This window comes from Cheilinus undulatus, linkage group 1, assembly GCF_018320785.1.
Source record: "Cheilinus undulatus linkage group 1, ASM1832078v1, whole genome shotgun sequence".
Classification (NCBI taxonomy): domain Eukaryota; kingdom Metazoa; phylum Chordata; class Actinopteri; order Labriformes; family Labridae; genus Cheilinus; species Cheilinus undulatus.
The window spans coordinates 52,753,360-52,776,698 of NC_054865.1; the positions used below are offsets into that span (position 1 = coordinate 52,753,360).

A 23,339-nucleotide genomic window follows, 5' to 3' on the forward strand; every position below is an offset into this window, starting at 1 on the left:
TAGCGCTCCATCTTGCTGGGTGTGTGTAAAAGTCTGCAGCTGTAGGAGCTGATCAGGACCCCCACAGTGTCATGCAGAGGGTGAGCGGGGTTGTCCATGATAGATGTCAGCTTGGTCAACATCCTCCTCTCACTGTACTGTACTAGTCCAGGACAGAATTAACCCTCCTGACCACTTTATTAAGTCTCTTTCTGTCCCTCTCAGTCCTCCACAATATTAATCAACACACACAGCTGTATTCCCATTCTAAATGACTTTACTTTGTACTCTTGTGCTCATGGAATCACATGTGGAATGACCCTATATAGTAGAATACTTGACAGTTCAAAAAGAGTCTCATTCAACTGCCAACACCTGCTTATAAAACTATATAGAGGTGTTATATGTCTGTCTTTATCAGATTCCCTGTTTTCTCCATATAAATCATGACTCATAGCTTACTGGTGTAAATATCAAGTCATCAAAACTTTCAGTGCAATTCTGAAAACAGCTCATGCTCTTTTCAAATTCCTTTGCATGTGGGGCAAAGATGGCCTAGCAGTTAGGTCGCATCCAAGGGTGGCCGGGGTTCAGGTCTGGCCTGCAACTGCTTTCTTGCATGTCTCTCCCCCACTCTCTTATCCCTATTTCAGACTCCACTGTCCTCTCTGGAAAATAAAGGCATAAAAAGCACGAAATATATCTTTAAATAATTTCCCATGTATGTGCAATGAGAAATTACATGAAAAGATAATCTAATAAGATAAGATAAGATATTCCTCTATTAGTCCCACAAGCGGAAATTCAAAATTGCATGGTGATGATTGCATTCAGTAACCAACCAGCTACAGGGGCAGATTTCTCACCTTTAAATTCAATGTTTGAGTTGAGGTTCATCACTAACTTTAAATCCCTCACCCATTTGTCATATTAACATGTTGGATGGTCTTTGTTTTCACGTAGACCAAAACAATGGCAGATTCGTATCTACAAGGGGATTGTCTTCTTCCTCCATCTTCAATCTCAGGATGTTTTCTTACTGTCATGTCCCAAGGGTCAGAGCTGAACTTGGAAAAAAACCATTTAAACTGCTGCTCTCTTTGACTGGGATGAATAACAAAAGGACCTCAAGCTCAGTGACTTGGTCTCAATGGATGCTTTTAAGAGGATGCTGGATGACTTGGAGGCAGGCTACCTGATCTACGGGGATTTTATGTTGTCCAGTTTTGACAAATAGTTCATTTATTTATTTCTTGTTCTCTAGATGGAGATATATATATATATATATATATATATATATATATATATATATATATATATATATATATATATATATATATAGCCTCCCTCCACTCTTCAGCCTGGGGTTGTGGAACATCAGGACCTGTGAAGAACCATTAGCACTCTACATGCCTAAAACTTCTGCACAGTACTGCTGGATTTCACCTGTCCTCTTAAAGGCTTCATTATCTGTATGATGTGCAGTGATGCCTCTGTGGGCCTGCCCTTCAATATTTGCTATTTTACTTTATCCCTGAACGATAACCTGCAACAAAAATCCAAGAAGAACTGGCAATTTACAAGATATGAAGAAATCACAGAAAACAACAGAAGGATTGAGTAAAAACATTTTTTTTAAACAAATTCATACAAATACACAAGTTACAGATAAAAAAAACATTAAATGCTGAGTGCTGACAACATATCCAGCTTTGAATTGCACCACATGTGCCAAGAGAAACACTCAAAAATACACACATGCAACAGTAACAAATATCAATTGGATGGAATGCACAAAAACATCAATAGAGCTGCTTGTTGAGACTTGGTGACAGAAAACCAAATTTTCTGTGTCTTTTTTAATTAAGTGCATGAAAAAGAAGAAAGAAAAGAACAGAGATAAAGATAAAAAATGTTCTTGATTTTCTTTTTTTTTTTTTTTTGTATTCACGACAAGCTTCAGCGACCTTTGTGGAGGAAGCCAGCAGTTCAAATGAGAAATCTCATCCAGGTGGTTAATTTACAAGTGGTCTGGGAGGAGAGGGGTGCAGGTGTGCTGTGTGCCGAGAGCTCTCACACTGCTTTGCGGTGATACTCTGGGGGAGCGACCTCATAGTCTGTGGCACTGAAAAGGGTGGAGGAATTCTTCACAAGGTACCTGAACACAAGTCAGATATATAGTTAAATTAAAGTCAGACTGAGGCTAATTTCTCAAGGCTGAAAAAGGGCAGCTTTTATCCAAATCAAACAACATAAGCACTGTATAAAACAGAAAAGAAACGATTTTAAAACCAAAGATAGATATTTGATGCTGGTTTTGTCCTGAGCAGATTTACATAACAGGTTTCAAAGAAAAGAAAATGAAGGAGTCCCAGCAGGAATGTGATGATAAAACAACGGTAAGAGAAAGAACTGCTAACATTTCACCACGCTGACACATAGAAAGCAAAGAGATATGGCCAGATTCTTTTGAGTTTTAATGGGAAAATGATGACAGAAAAAGAAAACAAGTAAATCCCTCGACTTGCTGTTATCAGGCAGAAAGTTGGTGGAAGTGTCAAAGACAAGTCTCAGCCTCTGTGAATGAAAACTCTGTGAGAAATGACCTTTCTAGTACTGAAAAACCACAGATTTGATCTAGGTGTGACATGATTCATCACAGCCTTATACAAAAGTTCACACACTGTTGCTTTAGCAACTTTGAAATATTAGAGACTTTTTCAGGCCATGTTTAGACCCAATAAGGAAAATTCTACACAGTTTTTTGCACCATTTAATGTGGGTGGCTTTGAGATTTTGATTTCTTTTGCCTAATGTTGAATAGATTTAAGTGAGTAGCTTGAAGGTAGCCTCATTTTTACATCTGGCTGCAAAATTTCCTTGAACTTGACTTATGTAGATTTCATTGAGTATTCAAACCCTTCTCAGTCAAAGTGCAAATTCAAAGCGTAGGACCTCTCAAAAGTAAAACACAAAAATTTCTAAAAAACATTTAATGCCTTAAATTTTTTATATCAAATTAAGAATTTTAAAGATATTTCAAGGCTCTGTGGTAACCCTACTCAAACTACCTTGGGTAGTTGCTGAACATCTCCTTCAAGACTCAAGTTTTTATTATGATTTTAGTAATAATCATGCTTATTTTTCAGCTTAATTTGGCTTTGTTTTCTTTATTTGTTTAACAGGCATATACTGAATTATTTTCTGAATATGAGATTATAAGATACAATCATTTATACTCATTTGTAGTGTATTTTCTGTGATTTCTAGATACATATCTAACAGCTTAAATAATAACAAGAGCAACTATTGAAGAGAAGAGAACCTCACAGTGTTCACTATTCAATAATGTTCTAGTCTAGTGCTCAAGACAGAATTAAATCAGTTCTGTATACAGCATATTATTTACAGTAGAGAATCCTGATAGTGAAATGCCATGGTTTGTTGATTCTGGCTGAGTAATTTTTAAGAAGTGCAATGTGTAAAAAGTGCTGTGAGTTGTCAGACGACCAGAAAAGACCTACTCAGGTTCACGTCCATTTGAAACAGTGTTCAGTGATTCCTATTTTGAGGATTACAAACAAGCCTTGCTGCACGGATGTAGATGTGGATGTAACAGGACTGTATCAGCCAGCTTTGACACTGAGTCTCTTAAGTTTGCACTGAGTTCAAACTTACTTGAGGAAATCTTGGAGGTAACTCAGCAGCAAAGCCAGACTCTTCTCGTCCAGTGGAGTGTAGGCCAGCATTGCTCCAATGCGAACTGTTAGACCACAACATGAGTGAAAAAAGAAAACAAAAGGGTATGAAGGCTTAGTGAGTGCCCAAGGTTAATAGATGTATCAAATTAATAGAGAGAGGAATTTCTTTTTTTTTTTAACCACTGTTTTAGATTACTGTTTAAAAAAACAGAGATTCATCCAGGTTGATACTGATAGGCAAGGCCACCCATAAAGGGAGGATAAAGGGGAAAGATTCCTCAGGCACAACCACGTTGGGGGGCCCACAAAGGTTGACAAAAACATGGTACATGCAAAATAATAACCAACAATAGTTAACAAAAGTATGTTAATTTTTAAAAAAGCCACAAAAAGGCACATTTTTCCCCTTATACATCCAAAATGTTCTGCTTCTGTACCGTTTCTGTACCGATCTTACCTCTTAACAACATGAGAATTTGGATCTCCAATCAGTTTTTCAGGTAAACTAAAAGCTTTACAATGCAGTAAAATACAACAGCTGTCACATGACTACTATACTCAAGTAAAAGTCCAGTTACTCTGGATAAAACTTACTAAAGTAAAAGGGAAATGACTGATTTCAAAATGTACTAAGAAGAACAAGTAAAAACAAAAACTACTCAATTACAATAATTTGACCAAATGTAAAAGTTTGTCCATCAACAACTAATCAGTTTTGTATTTCAAATTTTGCATCCAAAAAGGGTTTTTAGGAGGCAAAGAAAGTCCTGTTGGACAAACAGATCAGGTTTCATGGTCAAATGTGAGCGAAAATGCTTGTATTGTTGGACTCTTACACCAAAAGAAGTATAAAAAACCCTCAGCACTGATATCGGCAATTGACTGAATCATCATTATTATTTTCAGCACTGATTTTCCCAGCAAATGCAGCTCTAATTAGTGTGTATATTTTATTTAAGTGTGTAAAGGTTCTGTACCAAATAGTCGCAGCAGGTGTGGAGCTCCGTAGACCTGAGACATGGGCATGTCCGGGTGTTCAGCCAGGATCTCGGCATACTGCGGCCTCTCAAACTTGTACAGCAGCTGAGTGCCCAGCATGACGTTGAAGTACTCACGGATTCCCGCCACAACTTCATTTACAGCATACTCCCTTAAAAACACATTTGAGATTAAATGGGACTTGGTACTTCACATTTAAGAGTGATAAATTGTGCAGCTGTGGAGCTATAAAGTTTAGGGTTAAAAATGCATTTGGAACTATGAAAAAGTATCTAATAATGAATGCTGAGGAATTAGAGTCATGCCATATTACCCCTTATTTACAGTACAGGCCAAAAGTTTGGAAGCAAGGCCAATACAGGCCATTGAGAAGCTTCTGTTCACAATGCCTTTCTTAAAAACCAATCAAAACCAATCCAATTCCATGGATTTTTGGATGTATTTACTGCATGATCAGACTTTGCTTTCATTGATATACACCATTTTCCCCACTTTACCTCTAGGTATGCGTTGATGTTACCAGACGATTGCTGAACATTAACAAAAGAAAAGTAGGGCTTAGGTTTGGGGTTGAGAAGATTTGCAAGAGTCACAACTTTGATACAAAAGTAAAAAATAAATCACAGTTTGCATCACTTTAGCTCTTTGGCTTTGGAGAGTTTGAATGCAAAAACCCTGATAAATATCAACTGTGTCTCTCTAACTTGTTAACTGTCTCTTCACTTGGCTGTTGTTTGTCCTCCACGATTTATAAAACAGGGCCTAACTAATTATTATGTTTTGAATGGGGGAGTTGCGGACACCAAAACTGTCATTATTGGGCTCACGACTTGCAAAAACTTGAGAACCACTGACCTAGATAACAGAGCAAACACATTCAAACATTTGGTTTGTTAATGCAAAGTAGACTGCAGCAAATCTAAAAGACTATCAGTTAAATAAAATGTTTAGCAATGGTAATTAAAAATACTTCAAAATTTTGACTAAGCACGACTCTTCAGAGGAATGTAAAGTGATTAAAAAGCGCAATACTGCAAAACTTTATAATACTGTTCAAGGAAGTTAAGGAAACTGATGGGAAAGAAAGCTTTAAGAATTGGGTGTCAAAGAAAATGATGAGGTAGTTCTTGTGCTGCACAGACTATCATATGATACTGAGGAATTTCTACTTGAAATCATAAGAATAACAGTGAGATATGTATTCTTACTTGTTGTCAGAGTTTCCTTTTGATTTCTTATAATTTGCATAGTCCTCCAAGATGGTTTCTATGTTCTTCTTGGCAGGCAGATGAAATAACTGTAAACATCAGAAAGACAATATGATTCACTTATGAATAAACTTTGACACAAAGGTGCACTGATAGATCAGCCAATTACTGGAATCTGCAGATTTCTAGATGACCTGCTGGTCCTCCTACATGTACCAATTATTGTGCCAATAAGACAAACACACATGAGCTGTTTCCTGCTGTGCAAACAGTGAATAAATAGCTCTATAGTGGGATGCATGGATTGAACGCTGTGTAAACATTGTATGTGCTACAGTCACAAGCACAAGCTAACATGTCAGTATGATGAGTGTGATGTACTCTTTGACAGAGGAGAAAAGACTTTGAGTATAATCACTCATTTTTCCCTTGCACTTGCTTCTCTTACTCGTGGACTGGGGGAGAATGGTATATAATAACGTTTATAATATAATTTACAAGCTTTATGGGTAACACTGCTGACTTTAGTAAGGGAGATCAATGGTTCACATCCTGGTCAGGACATGATCAGTATCCAGTATGGGCCCTTTGGCAAGACCCTTCACTCCTGGAGCCTGTCAGATGTGTGGCGCTTTGAATAAAAGCGGCTGCCAAATAACAATGTATTAATTAATATTGTAGTTAATTTTGGTTGGTTGACGAGCCAATGCATGTCTTAATTTAACGGTACTGGTCCGATATGAGTGAGAGATGAGAAGGAGACACTTACAGTTAGGAGGTGAACTATGCAGTATCATACTACTTGGAATGTTACATGTAAAGGGTCATGAAAAAGTATTTTCCCCCTTTCTGATTCCTGGTATATTGTGAGAGTAAAGAAAAGTTTAGGTAACGGGTTAACCTTTGACCATGAGCAGATATTGAACTTGATCAAATTGCAAATAATGTTTACAAAAGCAGTGAGAAAGCCAGTGGCAGCCAGATAAAAGATTTGGAGCTTAATTAAACAGTATGATTGTTGTTAATTGTTAGATAACTGATAATTCTTACTTTAGTCAGAAAGAATGCAGCTGAAAACAGTGAAAATTCTGTTTGTAAGATTTCATTTATTCATGAATTACATGAAATGTGCAGTGTGTAAATTAGGAATATTATCGGCATCTAACAGTCAGATTCAAGATTGCGATGCTCACTTGTAGTGGTAACTGCTTCTAAAAGGTGACTTTAATGCAGATGGTAAGTTAATTTAATAATTAAATATATTATTTAAAATATTTTTGCGTTTAAAAAAACAGGTGGAACACGTACATCAGTGTCAGTAAACGACAAGGAGAAAAGGTCTGCACACCAAGGAGCTCCCATATCAGGCTTTTATTAGCAAGCAAGAGACGTTTCAAGCCAGTATGCTCTTCTTCAGACTTGTCAATACAAAGTTTTTATACGATAGAAAATCTGTAATCGGGAAAGAAAACCTGAAATCTCAATCAGCCAATGGAATTCCAATCAATGCACCTCTACTTTCAAATCTCCAGGAGGTCATCATAGCTCAAGTAAACATCTGAGCTCTACTAGTCTTCACTTTGTTACCCCTTACCTGTTTCTGTCGAGTGATGAGGTCCCAGTCGTCCACCAGCCAGGGTTTCAACTCCTCAGGGATCTTCACCTTCACCTCCACACGGTTGGTGAACATTTCCTCCTGAGAAAAGACACAAATATGTTCAGTCTTTTAATAATGGTTATTCTAACGGGTGTGTCAACACAAAAATGCATCCCATTTCTATCTTTAGTTTTGTCCTTGAGCAGTGTTCTGCAGAGATTCAAAATTTCTCTTTCTATTCATAAAAACAACCCCTAAAACTGTTGACAAAGATTTTCAGAAAGAAAATTAAAAAAGCTTAAAATACTCCCAATAGCAAATACATTCACTTTGCTTTCCTGTGCCATGTTGCAGTCAGATATTTTTAAATGGGATAATACTGCTCAAGGTTTTACCCTTATCTCATTTCTTTCTTATTAGTATGCTCTCTGTAATAAACTGTATTTTAAACTATTTAGTCCATGTCTGTTTTTAATCAAGATTTTATAAAATGGCATACAGATTCAATGTGTATCAAATAACGCAGATACATTTTTGGAATTCATTTTGCATTGTATTTATTGCATATAAACCATTGTGGCCTCTTCCCTCAAACAATCAGGTCTTAAATCACCAAAGCACTGCTGTCTTCTGTTTAAAAGCACAAGGTTCAAATACAGATCAGAATTACTTCTGCTGGCTGAATGTTGATAGCATTTTCTGCTGCATGATTTTTTGTAAGACCAATTAAGTCACACCTGAAAAACATCTGTAGTGAGAGTACAGCAGTGCCTTACATTGGACCACAGAGAAGAGTGGTCACAGTTCATGCATTAGTAACTTTTTTTTAAAAAGCACTCATCAATTCAAACTTTACATGAGCCTGGACGCCTTTAATTGTGATGTCTTAATCCCTCTCTGGCTCTGCTCACATCAAAGAGGCAGTTTCATCTTTATCTGACTGTGCATGTGATCAAAATCCTTCCTTTCAACAAATTAAGAATTTCTCAAAGCTTTTTACTCAAAAACACAACCGCTTTGGCTCAATTAAACATCACCACAAATGATCACTGATGATACATACACTTTCCACAGTAGGATCGACTCGAGCCCTCTTTTTCCGAGGCCCCTGTGGCGTTTCTCCACTGCTGGTGCCTTCACCCGGCCCTGGGGCTAAACAAGAATGCCATCATAGCTTATTATCCATGTACAATTCAGTATTTGTGTGTGTGATCATAAGTTTAAACAGCTGTTTTTTTTTGCACTGAACAGATCTTTACAGATGACTAAATTTTATGTTGCTTTTGTGTATAATGGAGGAGTATATAAACATTTCCTTTAATAGTGAGTGGGTTTTTTCCTCAGCCAAAATTTGTAAAAATGACTCTTTCTACAGTCTTTTTCTAGGAACTATTAGAACTTCTGCTTCCACATTCCTTTAAATCATTAAGAGCACGTTTGATAAAACATATTTCATGAGTGGTTCACCAAAAAAATACCTTTTATTAGACACAATATAAAGCAGTGGTATAGACTACTTTCTAGGCTGTTAGATGATTCTTTTGTACATGTCCTCCTTATACTATCAGAAAATAAGCTGCAAGGCAGCACTGAGAGGAAAAACTGCAAACTTTCAATATTACTCCAGTGGCTCATGTCATTGACTGAATGCTTTAAATGACATGCCATCTTATTAGTTTAGCTGAGGGACATACAGTATGTAGTTAGTTATTTCCTTAGACAGCACATGAACATTTGCTATTCTAATGTTGCCTGCTTTTAAATGTATCTTAGATGAGAAAAATCATACTTACTCTTCTGTTTTGCCTTTTTCACTTTCCTAGGATGCAAAAATACAAATACATAATAAAATCCATTAAATAAAAACTCAATGGCACTTCATTTGGTAAAAAAACGATATGTGTGTTACAATTAAATAGCTCCTGCTTTTACAAGTGATAAATTATCTTTCCCTGTATTGATCTATTTTTTCCACCCTTAGACTATCCTGAATAGTTTTGAAATGCCCTCTAGCTCCCAAACCACCACTATCTGCCACAGCCTGAATGATAAACCTGAAATAAAATCATTAACCTTGTGAAAGTGCCATCAGAATCAGTAAAAAAATATATAAGCTTAGGAAAAGCTGCATTTATGGCAGAGCACATGCAGATTATTCTACAGCCACGTTTAGGACAAACCAGAGGGATTGTTTCACTTTTTTTCCTCTGGAAAATCTTACACTGACAGTTCGGGGAAAATACTTAATCTTGAGGAAAATGTGGAGCTATTTAATCTACTTTCTGGAGAGTGATAGGTCTGTCGACGTCTGTTTGCATCAATTATTTACTGATGTCCTGACTGACATGCAACTATTTATTAATGTTATTGATCTACTTACATAAGTGGCAGTCCTTTATTCTATTCATCTGTTCTGTATTCAGTAATGTTCTGCTGTACTGCCCTGTCAATGCTGAGTATAATTAGATAGAGCTTTGCCATGCATGTTCTTAATGGCACCTCATTTGTTCGTCTGATAGTTTATTTATTTATCATAATACCGAGTGGGTTATGTTAAAAAAAACAAACAAACCTCAATACAAGCAGACTTTTAAAAAAGAAATAGCCATATTGTATTTCAAAAAAGGCTTCCACAGGCACAAAAGTCAGCACTGACTTCCCTTTTTACTTAGCACTGTTAAGCTGTTTTAGGGAGACAGTCTTTTAGAGTTCTTAAGTAATCTTTTGGTATATATTACCAGAATTCTCTATTATCTTTATATTTCTGCATTTTTTTCTGTTCATATTATCCTGAACAATATAACTATCTACCGGACTATCAGTGTTGTTTATCATGTGTTTTTCTCTACAGAAACTACTTCACTGCATTAGCAGTCTGCTTCATGGTCAGGATCATAGTCATGCTTGAAAATAAAACCACTCCCAGTCAGGCTCTGAATGGCATGATAATTGTGGCTGAAGACTTTTGCATAGAAGTATCTATAAATGTAGTTCAGACCTAAAACTCCAGTCCTTAAACACACTTTAAAATTAAAGGAGGAAAATGAGGATGAACAAAGAAAAAGACTTCAAGATCTCTATGCTTACTCTAAGACTTCAACTGTCGTAGGTCAATTGAATCATTGATCAATGACGTAGGTCTATTAGAATCACAAAGGGAATTAGTGAAACTGTATCTGGTTGAAGAACAACAACTTAGACACGTAGCTGAACATTTGTTTCTGAATGTCACCACATTACAAATATTAGAAATACAGTTTGTTAGTTTGACAAACTTTATGAGATATTATTTATTGTAATCATTTTTTCATTGTTTTGATGTACTCTACTTTGGCAACAAAGGTCTTAACCATTCATGCCATTTTGAACTTGAACTATTGACCTTGCCTAAAACTCCACCAACTTATTCATACAGAAAACCAATACTCAGAGTCGATACATCAACTGTAAATATCAGCAGAAATTTTCATGTTTGCCGATATCAATAACTAACTTTTTAACCTAATATCTGCCAGTAAATTAGTGTATCCCTTATTTAAACAGGTGTTCACAGCACTGTATGTTGAATTAAAAGAGATGGGAAAGAACTTACAGATCAACATTTTTCTGCTGCACAGCAGCAATCTTCTTGCTTGGTGCTAAACCCCTCATCTTTCCCTCAACATAGTGGTCCCTGTGGAAGAAAAAGGCGGTTAAATAAATTCACATGAAACATTTTACTGAATACTACCCCAATAGGTCGCTACTTCAATACAAGCAACAACTGATGATCAAAATTTCATTAAAAAGCCAAAAAGAGCCTTTGGTAAAAGATCTAGGATCAGTGTGAAACTTATTACAAATTGATGAATGTGTCTTAAAACTCACACTCCATTTTTCCCACTAACATGAACACTTACTGATTAGCCTTTTGAAGCTCTTTTTGTTTCGCAAGGTTGCTGTCCACATATTTGAGAACTCTGCTCTCAGGAACCCATTCATCCCAGCTAGAAAAAGACAAATATGACAGGCCTTGAAATGCATCACTGGACGAAACGTCCTCATTTATTTTATCAGAACACATGGCAATCTGGTAATAGGCAAAAAGGTGTAGGATATAAAGAACAAAATACAATAATTAAAAGTCTGATCTTGCAAACCAAGCTACTCACTTTTTGTTCCATCCGCTGTAATGAATAAAGTATTTAATCTGCTTATCCTTAATGTTGATCTTTACACACTGGAAAACAAAACACATATTTGTGTTAATGTTAGGAATAAACAAATAATACGCGTTTAAGATACTGCAAAAACAAACCTTTGCCTCATAGAGCAGTGGCCCATGAAAGCACAGGACTCTTTCACCTGCGAGGAGACAAAAACAAATGAGAACACTCCCTTTAACACAAAACAACCAGAATATTTCTTAGTTAGACCAACAATAATGTCCTCGGGTTTACTGTGGGTTAATATGATTGGGTTTGACAGGGTTTCAGGGACTCCTTTGTGTGTACATGGTCAGTAAAGGTTTGGTTCATGCATAGCATAAACAACAAGCTAGCTAGCACTTAGCCTAGCGTTTATGTCCATTTTGAACCGTTAGCTGTTTATAGGTGATATTCTTTTAAAGTGTACCAGTTTAAAGGGTTTAAAGCTTGACATAAACATGAATGAAGACAAAATAAAAGGCTCAATAGCTTTGCCTATCTCCCAGGAGACCACCATTGTCAAGCTAGAGCAGCAGCATCAACAACAACAAACCCGCCCCCTTCAGACCTGACAACCGCCGTGCTCGTTTTTAGGTACCAACCTTCTTGAAATTTAGGTTTAGGGTCCTGTTTTGGCGCCATTCACAGACTCAGCTGATCGGATCTCTGAATGATCAAATTCGTGCATTGCCAGAGTCCATTTCTTCCAGGCATAAACACCTCCGACATTGGAGCCAAAGCGAAGGAGAAGCCGAGGAGGGCCTGCCTGCTACTGCGTCACTGACCAACAAGGAACCTCGGAGCTGTGCTGCGTTCACAGGCTCCTGATGAGACTCGGAAAACACACGACGCTACGAGGCTTCTACTTCATAGGCGTTTTTAAGATGTCTTTTGGAAAACATATAAAAAAAATTAGAATATCACGAAAATGTTGACACAAATAAAAAATCCACTGTCTCAAAATATTAGAGTATAATAATACATCAGCCCAAAAAATATTTATAAAACAGAAATGTTGACCTTGTGGAATATTCTGCTCATTTGTACACTCAGCAACTGGTTGGAGCTCCTTCTGTACAAATTACTGCATCTATGCAACATTACATGGAGCCAGTCGGTCTGAGGCACTGATGGGTTTTTATGAAGCCCAGGTTTCTTTGATAGCAGGCTTCAGTTTGTCTGCATTGTTGAGTCTGTTGTCTCATCGTCCTCTTGACATTTCGCCACAGATTCTCTACAGGGTTCAGGTCACACCAGCTGGATACCCCCCTTTCACAAAGGTCCAGGTTGGTTTGGTTGGCTTTTTCCTGTTATACATGAAATCATTGTTTTAAAATTGCATTTTGAGTCTAATATTAAAATGTGTTTGTTGATCTGTGACAAATATGCAAAACAGAAAGAAATCAGGAAGGCACTGTAGTTATCATTTATGTGTGGAAAACACTGCCATTGCTCTGCTGTCTCTCCTTCTTGCATCTACTTACCATGTGTCTGCATTATAATTGAGACACAGACCACATGCAGACTCATTATAGGAGAAAACTGTCATAAGTCCCTGGAGGAGAGCAGTGAAAGCCTGAAAGCCTTCAGTTAAATATTTGCACAAATAAGCACATGTATGAAAATAGCTGGCTGCTAATGTTTCAGTGGGTTTTTAGTTTTTTTCTAATTACAAAAGTCTACTTTATATCACTGTGAATAGATTTTTCTGGTGTCTTTCAGTAGTATTGACCAGACAAGAGCACCCCATGGTTTACATTTCAGTAACAGCTGTCTTTTCTCGGCGCCAATATAATTTTGGGATTGCAGGTGTGACAAGATCCTTAGACTGAAAGACACCCTTCTCATTCAGTGACAGCTGGGATCAGCTCCAGCCTCAAAGGGCCCCAAATGAGATCAAGAGTAACTTATAGCTGGATGGATGGATGGATGAATGGACAGATGGATGGATGGATGAAGGGACAGATGGATGGATGGATGAATGGACAGATGGATGGATGGATGGATGAAGGGACAGATGGATGGATGGATGGATGGACAGATGGATGGATGGATGAATGGACAGATGGATGGATGGATGGATGGACAGAATTGATGGCTGGATGGGTGGATCGATGAGGTCTATAAATTATAAATTGTATATCGAGCACTATTTCCAGCCCCATACATGTTGCCACACAACATCCTGGAAATGTTCTTCCTCTCTGACATCATTTGTATGCCAGAATACACTTTAAAATTGGTGTCACATATTTGACCAAATAAAACATTTTGCATTTGAACAACTGAAAAAGAAATCTTCTGTTGTCAAGTTTGAAAAAACTAGAAAAGCGCTCGGAGAGCGCAGACCTCCGCCATTAGACCTATCTCCCAGTAGTACAGAATCCTTTAAAAAATCCCTGGATCCAGATGGTGATCCGGATCACTCCCAAAATCTTATCAGTTCTTCCTTATGCCATTTCTGACATTTCCTGAAAAATCCGTCCACAACTTTTTGAGTTATGTTGCTAACAAAGTAACAAACCAACTAACAAACAAACTAATGAACTAACAAACTAAAAACCCCACCAGATCACATAACCTCCTTGTTGGAGGTAAAAACACTATCATCCATCATGATAGCTACTGCAACAGGTCTTCAAGCTGGAGGAAAGGATTTTGGCCACCAGGGAGCGAAAGAACTCAACAACAAGCCAACAGACAAGCCGCTGTGGTGGTTATTTACTTCTGTTTATATTCTGATTGATATACACTGACAGATTTGTAGCTTATCATGCACTACCAAAAATTTCTCTGCCTCAGAAAACAAATCTACTGATTTTATCATTTCTATTAAAACACTTCAGTTTTTGAATATGTTTTCAAAAACTTGATTCATTCTGACATCCTGTTTTGACTAGTCATAAGACTTAGTAGTGGATCTCAAGCTTTTCCTGTTGCTGTAAATCTGCTTCTGTCAGCTGCCTATAGGCTCTGCTCCTTAATCAAGAGAAGATGGAGGCTGTGCCAACACTGTTTTTACAGATTACTTAATGAAGCTATTCTATAGCAGTCTCTCTAACTTGCTGAAAACAAATGGCAGCTGCCATCACTGTTTATGTTTCTCTCTGTCAGCCACTAAGTAATGCCCCTCCTGGTATGAGAAACTTTCCACGAATATATCCCCTGATCTGCAAAGTATTTTCAGTATTTTTAAGTTGAGTTTTGTGTGAGATGGGGGATGGGGGGCTTGCAATGACTCTCGAGACTGCTGAATTGGCTTCCTTTGGTTAGATAAAATAAGTAAGGACAGGATTAATCCTGGAAGATTTTCTGGGGCCCGGTTGCTGAAAAGTTACAGGAAAAACTAGTAAAGCAACGGAGCATCAAATACTGGTAAAACACGACAAAACATTAATCAATCTGTACAGTCCCTGATGAAGCCTGTTTATAAATGTTTTTATGTAAATGATCTGCAGTCAGATTTAGACTTTAGACCTCATGTTTCCTCTGACAGATAAGATCACATCCTGTCATCTTGGGCACATTCACACCTGACACTCTGATCACATGTGATCACATCACACAGGATGTGAATTAGAATAAGGTGTAAATGCTGCTTTAGTGTGAGTTTCACCCCAGCATTTTAACATCTATTCCCCCAGAGCCAGCAGACTTGTGAACAGTAAAAAAAGAGAAATAGATGATTAAATCATCCACCAGAGAGAGAAATTCTGACTTTTATATTAAAGGGTAAACTTAAGGAACATTGAAACTTGAAGTGTGGTGCAGAACACAAACCTGGTTGTGCTCTGGATGTCCTTGCATGTTACCAGGAGCATGGGGAAATAATCTGTTGAATAAATAACAAAGTCCACACCTTCAGGTCAGAGTAAGCATAGAGAACTGTCTGGACCATGGGCCATGGTCCTGCTGTGGATGTCTCAAGGGTCTGAGAACAACAGGTGGCCCGGGTTTTGGCACATTGAGCCCCGTGATAAATCTTCTGTGCTGTACATGCCTAACAGTTACGCACATGACTGTACATTTCCTATGGGGCCTCTATATTTAGTAATAAGTACTTTCTTTTTTTAAACGGAGGCTCTTTTTGTCACACCTCAGGAAGATCTATCCAGAGGGGCCACAAATAAAACAATGAACCTTAATAAACTACTCATTGCTAAACAAACTAAAATCAGAAGAAAATCAACTTTGATCAAGTTGATAGGAGTGTTTAGTGATTTACTCCTGATAAATATTGACTTACTGAGCTTATCATCATTCCAACCAGTCCCACCATAAAACCTCAGATCAATATCCAGCTTGGATCACATAAACTCATGCCCACCAAGTCTGCCTGAGGATCATGGCTGATGACCAGCAAATGTTCAAGGATCATGTGGCTTCAATTGCTCAGTCTTGCTGATTTACCCTCTATAACAATAGTTCCTGACCTGGGGTCCCGGCACCCCCAGGGGGGCGCTAAAGATCTTAGGGGGGCTGCAGGACCCATGTCTGCTCTGAGGTTGTCAAAATAAAATTCATGTATTTTTTTTTAAATGTTGATTACAAAAAAAATGTATGTAGGTGCATCAGGACCAACCTAAAGATGAAAACGAAGAAAGAATCTGTCAAATTTTTTGTGTACAAAATTAAAAGTTTTGAGATTATTAGTTGTATATTAAAAAGAAAGCAAACTCGGAATTTTAGAGTTTGAAAAGTCAGAAATTTATGATAAAAACTTGAAATTCCAAGTTTAAAGGTCTGGCATTTTGACATTAGAAATTCAAATATTTAAGTATTTAAAATTGTAAATTTAGAACAGTGTAATGTAAAAAATGTTCAAGGAACAAAACTGAAAACAATGGTTGGATTTTTTTTTTTATTTACTGTCGATCTTAAAAAATTAAAATATCATGAAAAAGTTCAATATTTTTTGTCACTCTTTCTGAAAGTGAAACCCATGTATTATATAGACTTGTTACACATAGAGTGAAATATTTCAGGCCTTTATTTCTTGAAATGTTGATGATTACGGCTTACTGACAAGAAAACCCAAAATTCAGTTTCTCAAACAATGAGAATATTACATAAGATCAATTAAAAAAGGATGTTTTAAACAGAAATGTCAGGCTTCTGAAAAGTATGTTCATTTCTATGCCTTCAATACTTGGTTGGGCCTTCTTTTGCATGAATTACTTCATCAATGCGGTGAGGCATGGAGGTGATCAGCCTGTGGCACTGCTCAGGTGTAATGAAAAAAGGGGCAAACTGGATAAAAAGTGCTTTAAATTGATGAAAAGCAGAAAACAAATTGGGCAAAAATTGGCTGAAAAAGTGGCACAAATAAGTATCTTCAACATCAGACCCAATAATAGCTTGAAACACTTTTCAGCTCCTAAATAAAGTAGCTGTTAGCTGGGATAGCCAGCACCAATGCTACCAATCCAACAAACTTGGGTATAGTCAGTTAATTACAACTGGGAAGGGCCCATAACCAGGGTTTGTCAGGGGCCCAGCCAAATCTGTGGTCAGCCTGCTAAAGGTAGAAACTGTCTGTGAAAGGCGAGCCCAACTTCACCACATAAGCATATAACTGACAACATTTCTTTGCTTGTGATTTATTTAGATTTCTACACCGATATTTATTTGTTTTTTATTTTATTTATTTATTAAAGGGGGAACAATACATATTAATGAACATTTAAAAAATGTAAATAGGCCAGATTGTAGCCCAAGGCTAATTTCCATCTGCAATCTGATGATTAAAATTCAGTGTAAAATTAACATTTCAGTCTCACATATATAGTGACGACTGTCAACACAGGTGATGTCGTCCCACGACTTCAGCCAATTCTCTCCTGTCATGCTCTTTGGTGGGACAATGGCGACGCAATCCTGGCCTGCTCTCTTTGTGTCCCAGGAGGCGACTACGTTGTCTGGCTGTTTATTCCTCCAGTAGAGCAAATCCCTCTGCAGTCTCCTGCCGTTGACCCACTTGAATTTGTCTTCCTTCACCATGTCCTCCAACCCGATCCAAGCAGCGAGGAACTCTTCTTCAGGGTGCTCCTGAACATAGCGAAAGGTCAAGTTGGTGAGGAAGGCCTGATCTTCCGGATTCAGAACAACAGCGAGGTCGCCGCTGTTAGACATACAGTCCTCGCGTGCGTCTTGCCATTTCTTCTGTGTTGATATAGTGAAGCAGCGTGTTGAATGCTCCGTCCATCCAGGGATGCAGCGTGAACACAGAAGTGTCTGTTTGTTGCAAAACTCCCACAGGAAGGAGAGTTTGTTCGACAACAGGATGGAGCGCTGGCGTTCATTTTCAGCTTTTAGCTGTGTTTTCTCCAGAGATGCGTTGCTCAGAAGCAAGCTTTGCTGTTCCAGGATTGAACGCTGGCGTTCATTTTCATCTTTCAGCTGCATGGAGTTGTTCTGTTGGATCCTCAGAAGCTCCTTTAACTGTCTGTTCTCCTGGTCCAAAAGGTCGGGCTTTTCCAAAGCTGCATGTAAAGCTGTCCTCAGCCTCTCGATCTCTATCTGTAACTTCATTTCCCTTTGAATCGAGCTTTTCTCTTGCATGAAAGCGATGACACTCGTGATGAGGAAGGTTAGGGTTAGAACAGCCAAAATGAAGATTAAAACAGATTTCCAGTGGAGCTGGAATCTGTTCATGTAGGATGTCTGTTCTCCTTCCAGTTTTTCCTGAACTGTATTTTCATTAACTTCTTCCAGTGGCACACTGAAAAGAAAAAAAAAAAAAAATCAAAGTATAAGAAACAATAGAAATTCTTGAGACTTAACCCTGAACAAGAGACACAGGCTGTGATTGCAGCAGAACCATAGACAGCAAAAAGAATTGGACCAAGCCTGTGTGACGTCAGCCGTCTGCTTACAAACGACTTTTGAAGCCAATCCGTAGCAGCCTCCATATTGAAATCACCGTCACAACCAAACTTTGGATCAACCTAACGGCAGACAGGAGACCACCCACTGAGCTTGACTTGCTGCCAGCTAAAGCTAATGCTAAAGCTAGCCTTCTGACAGATATGTAGCATCTGCCTGCCACGCTATCTGTCAATCAAATGAAACGTGACAATCAGTGCGCTGGGGTCTTATTACTAAATGCTGCGTCCACATCAGAAAGGTGGCCTGAAGTTGGTGCACGCCACTCACCAGGAAAGTCTCTATAAAAAACAGACCTGACGGTAGAGTCCTGCACCAGGTCAGGTATCTGCAGGCACCCATTGGACGACTTGCAAAAACATCTATAGCTAGGAAATATAATTTTATAATTTCACAGATACAGGCACAGGTAAAAATAAAAAAACGCACAGGCAGGTGTCAGGTGACAACAATGAAAGAGAGAAAAATACAGGAACAATTATTACCATCAATTTTACATCTAAACAAAAACACCCTTTCAAGTATGATGAGAATTGGTTCCTTGGAGCTTTGAGGTCATTTTGGGCACATTTTCATCAGTTTTATCTCTCTGTTTACTCATATGCAGACTTGCTCTTTGGTAAATACGTTGTAGGAGCTAGAGGAAATTACTGTCATTAATCAAACTTTCCAACTCTGTGGACTCACTGTGAATCAGTGTGAATCTGTGTTAGATCAGATGAGATACGTTAAGGATATGTCCTTAAATCCCTCTAATAATCAGGATCTGCATCTTGTTTCTATGATGCGTTCTGGTCTGACAGAAGGGGTTGGAAATCTTACCCACATTGCACACAAAGTATCATGGAGGCCAGGTATAAGGTGGATTAAAGCAAACAAATTTATCTTCAGATGAGAATTATTCAAAATCATGCTGTGAGTTTTGCAACAACCTTTCCCTCTTTTAAGCTTTTCCTATTGAGACTTCAGCCTGTAAACACGCCTGTCTCCTCCATCAGCTGCACACATAAGCAGGACGCACGGCGCTATATGAGCAAATACATGAGAAATTAAAGACTGCAGAGCTTCATTTGTTTGAGGAAATGAACTATTCTTAACAGATATCTTAGTTGGGACAAGACTAAGACTTCCAAGGCATTGAAAAGTCTTAATTCAAAGTGTGCTGTAAATACCAAACATCATCATTTTTAGTTAGATTTAATCTATCAGTCACAACAGGATGTGAGTGGATGGCACGAGTGCTTCATCATCATTTTAAATTTAAATCCTTGGAAACAAGTCACCCTGTTCATGTTAGCTTTTTTATTTGGATTCAAGTCAGCGAGCTTTACCGGCATGGGAACATCTGTTTGCACAGCCAAAGAAGTATAAATACATTCAGATATGATTTATTTTAAACAATAGCAGAAAGAAAGAAATCAGTATTACTTCCTTTCTTTCTTTATTCTTTATTTTGAACATGTAAAAAATAGAAAATAATAATAAATAATAAAAATGAAAAACAATCAGAGAAATTCACCATAAACAAATACAGTCACCCATGCGTATGCAAAAACAAAAAACAAAAAAGATCGACTTTTGACAATATCTTGCATTTCTTGCACATTTACATGTTCCAAAAGTAGTAGGAAGAAGAATAAAACTTATTATAAGAAGGCATTCTAGGTTTTCTAAAGGTATTCTTTTTAAATTTTCAGAGTAGATGCACTTCAGCCAAAACTCAGCCACCCTTTAAACTGATTACACTATAAAATGGAAAATTAGTTTAATGTTTTGGTGCAGTATTTAAATTTGGTAATATCAACATCTAACTCTCAGTTCTAGAGTGTGATGTTCATTTCTCTGCTGATAACTGTGGCAACCAGTGGAATCTTTAAAAAACAAATGTGTATGTGGCATTTGTTTGCATTTGTGTTGCCATAGAAACATGCACAATGCAAAAATCCAAGATGGCGGCATCCATGGCAGGACCCTACTTATTTATAAATAAAATGCTTATCCTAAGTTTATGAAAAATAATGGCTTTTCTTCATATTTAGGTAATTAAACACTAATTTAGATAGACCTACTCATAAATATAAGTTTGTTCCATTTAATGGCTAAATACTACACACTGCACCTTTAAAATCAAAAGGGTAAATTATTGTCCAAAACACTTAAACAGAGATTTACATAATCTTGTGATATTGCACTATCTGGGGACTGAATTTTAAATTTTAAAACTGTTTGTAAAAGATTGTCCAAAACTTTGGCCTATTTCAACAAAAAGTTGGCCTAAGCCTCTCGATTCATTTGCTGATCTCTATTTTTTAATTGCCAAGACAAATTTCCAGTAAAAACTTTATATTTGCCTCTAAACATTAGATATAAGCCAGTAGTCACAGTAAGCTTTTAAACACAGGATGAACATGGTATAACCTAGTCAGAGTCATTTAGGCCTACCTGACTTGAATATCCGCTGGTTCCATCATGTTTCGATGAAGTTTCTTTGATACAGAGTTGGTCAGGGGCTGTTGTACTGTTTGTCCTGCTGTCCTTAATGCAATGATTAACCCTCTGTGTAATGAACAAATATCATGTTTTTACTCAAAAATGTGTTTGCCATAGAAAATGTTTGGTTTTGACTAGAAGTCAACAGTGTGGTTCCAGAAGCAAAATTCATATTTATTTTCTCCATAGAAGACTTGATCATTAACAATACTGTCAAAAGTTTCCAAGTTTGGCTTGCCACAAGCCTCTTTTTCAGTGGATGAAGCGTATAAACGAGCAGATTAAACTAAATTAAGACTACAGCATCTTTCACACAGAGCTAGATTTTAAAGAATTCTTTATTCATTCCTTGTCATTTTAAAGCCTCTCACAAACCAGCAAAAGACTTTCAAACTTTAAAACTCATTTTGAGTGATTTATAGAGGAGAAACATCAGGGTTATTTATACAGGAATATTTAAAGGTAACCCTAGGCCCCTGGTGAGGTCACTAGATGTAAAATCTGATAACAGCTTGTTTCAGCACACATTTTCTGAAAGGTGGAGAAAGAGAGGGGGAAAGGGAATGGATTTTTCTGGTACTTGAGGAGATTGTGGACAGGCCAGGGACACATATTTATGTTAGAAAAGCCTGAAAAAGTGATTTTTTTTACATAATATGTCCCCTTGAAAGTTGACTTATTAAAAACTTTAAACAATAATAATAATAACAGTAATTATTATTATTAAACAATATATACCTTTAAAATGGCCTTTATAAGAAGCTATCAGACAAACTTTGAGACAAGTGGCATTTTATTCTAAAAGCCTTTTACTGTGTTTTTCTGGTTCTCATCAGTGGCTATAGTTTTCTAATATAAGTGATAAAACAGTGGGGGTAACTTCATCCATCTTTAAGACATTAAGAAAGGTCAGTAAGGTACAATTTATAAAGATGTATGTGTCTGTTAGTGTTTAAAGTGCTTTATTAGCTTTACATGTTGAGGGGAAATGGTTACCACGGTGTTAAAATATGTGTCTCAAACACAATATATCACAAAACACGGGTTAAGAAATTAGCGCAGTGGAAGGTTTCATTTTCTATCATTTTAAGAGTATGAGAGGTTTAGTGTGGATGAGGGTGGTGCTGTTCTCAGGTCTTCTGGTAAGCTGTTCCACAGACGGGGCCACAGTGATAAAAAGATGCCCGACTGTATGTTTTAGCACTTCCTGAAGACCCGAGGGCTCTACTGGGCTCACAAGGTAAAAGCAAATTAGATAAATGAGAAGAGGCAAGACCGTTAAGTCTTAAGTAGCCAATGCAGAGACCTTGAAATCAGTGTTATGTGTGCTCTCTTTCTGGTCTTTGCCAGCATTCGTGTTTTTGAGTTTTGGAGCAGCTGCTGCTGCAAGAAGTATTTTTATAGGGAGACCAGAAAGAAAAGCGTCACAGTAATCAATTCTACAGGTAATAAAAGCATCATGCCTGTAAAAGCACAGCTGCCATTCCTGTATCAAGTGGCTGACTCCCACATGGTTCACCGCTCTCCTGAGCACGTAAGCATTAGACACATCATCTTGCAAACGATACCTAAAAACGCACAGAAGAGAAGTTATCACACAGGAGTGCAGCCGGCATGACCAAGGACTGGGAGACTTTGACTTCTGCAGCCTGACCAAATCAGGTCAGGTATGGGAGCATATGCCAGTTTGACACTTCACCACATCAACCTTGGTCCTGTACTGCTCTGACTTCCAGATGGTCATCGTCCTGTGCTGGGCCATGTCCCATCTCTCCAGGTATCTTCCAAGCTGACCCCTCCAAAAGGCACACAGTTGTCCCTGGTGTCTGGACCAGCCTCATTGGGTCCTGGGCACCCAGTATGCAGTGAGCCCTTAAAAGTACAGCAGCCATTCCAGTATCAAGCAGCAGGCCCTTCCTATCCCCGCCCTCCTGAGCACGTCTGCATTAGACACATCTTCTTGACAACGATACCCGAAAATGTACAGAAGAGAAGTTGTGACAAAGGAGTGCAGCCGGTGCATCTGGGTATCAGCCAATGTCCAGATCTCACAAGAGTATAGTAAGACCGGAAGGGCCAAGGACTGAAAGACTCTAACCCTCATACGCATGCTCAGATACCAAGAGTGTCATTCTGTCTTGCTCAGCAAATCCATCGCCCCATGCATGAATCCAAAGCTGTGGTTGATCTTAGCCTCACAGTCGGGAGATAAATGGATTACACTGCCAAGGAAGGTGAACTGCTGTACAACTTCTATGTTCTCACTATTTCACAGACTTAGATTCAATGGCAA

At 37.9% G+C, this 23,339-nt stretch overlaps 2 protein-coding genes across 3 annotated transcripts; both read right to left on the reverse strand.

Moving 5' to 3' along the window:
• Positions 1–1,595: 1,595 nt before the first annotated feature.
• Positions 1,596–12,446, reverse strand: LOC121507969 (mortality factor 4-like protein 1). 2 transcript variants are annotated; one of them, XM_041784404.1, is made up of 12 exons: positions 12,274–12,446; positions 11,782–11,828; positions 11,636–11,703; positions 11,384–11,470; positions 11,077–11,157; positions 9,278–9,303; positions 8,548–8,636; positions 7,482–7,583; positions 5,888–5,976; positions 4,658–4,830; positions 3,658–3,742; positions 1,596–2,137 (listed from the first exon to the last, which is right to left on the reverse strand). In XM_041784404.1, the coding sequence occupies exons 1-12, from the start codon at positions 12,311–12,313 to the stop codon at positions 2,053–2,055; spliced, it is 972 nt and encodes a 323-aa protein (XP_041640338.1). In that variant the 5' UTR covers positions 12,314–12,446; the 3' UTR covers positions 1,596–2,052. The 2 variants fall into 2 exon arrangements, with proteins under 2 accessions (XP_041640338.1, XP_041640346.1); XM_041784412.1 differs by having other exon boundaries at positions 11,636–11,650; positions 12,274–12,410.
• Positions 12,447–16,242: 3,796 nt separating this feature from the next.
• On the reverse strand, positions 16,243–22,808 carry LOC121505721 (C-type lectin domain family 4 member M-like). The gene is made up of 4 exons (XM_041781290.1): positions 22,741–22,808; positions 22,510–22,614; positions 17,452–18,392; positions 16,243–16,253 (listed from the first exon to the last, which is right to left on the reverse strand). The coding sequence occupies exons 1-4, from the start codon at positions 22,806–22,808 to the stop codon at positions 16,243–16,245; spliced, it is 1,125 nt and encodes a 374-aa protein (XP_041637224.1).
• Between the last annotated feature and the right edge of the window lie 531 nt (positions 22,809–23,339).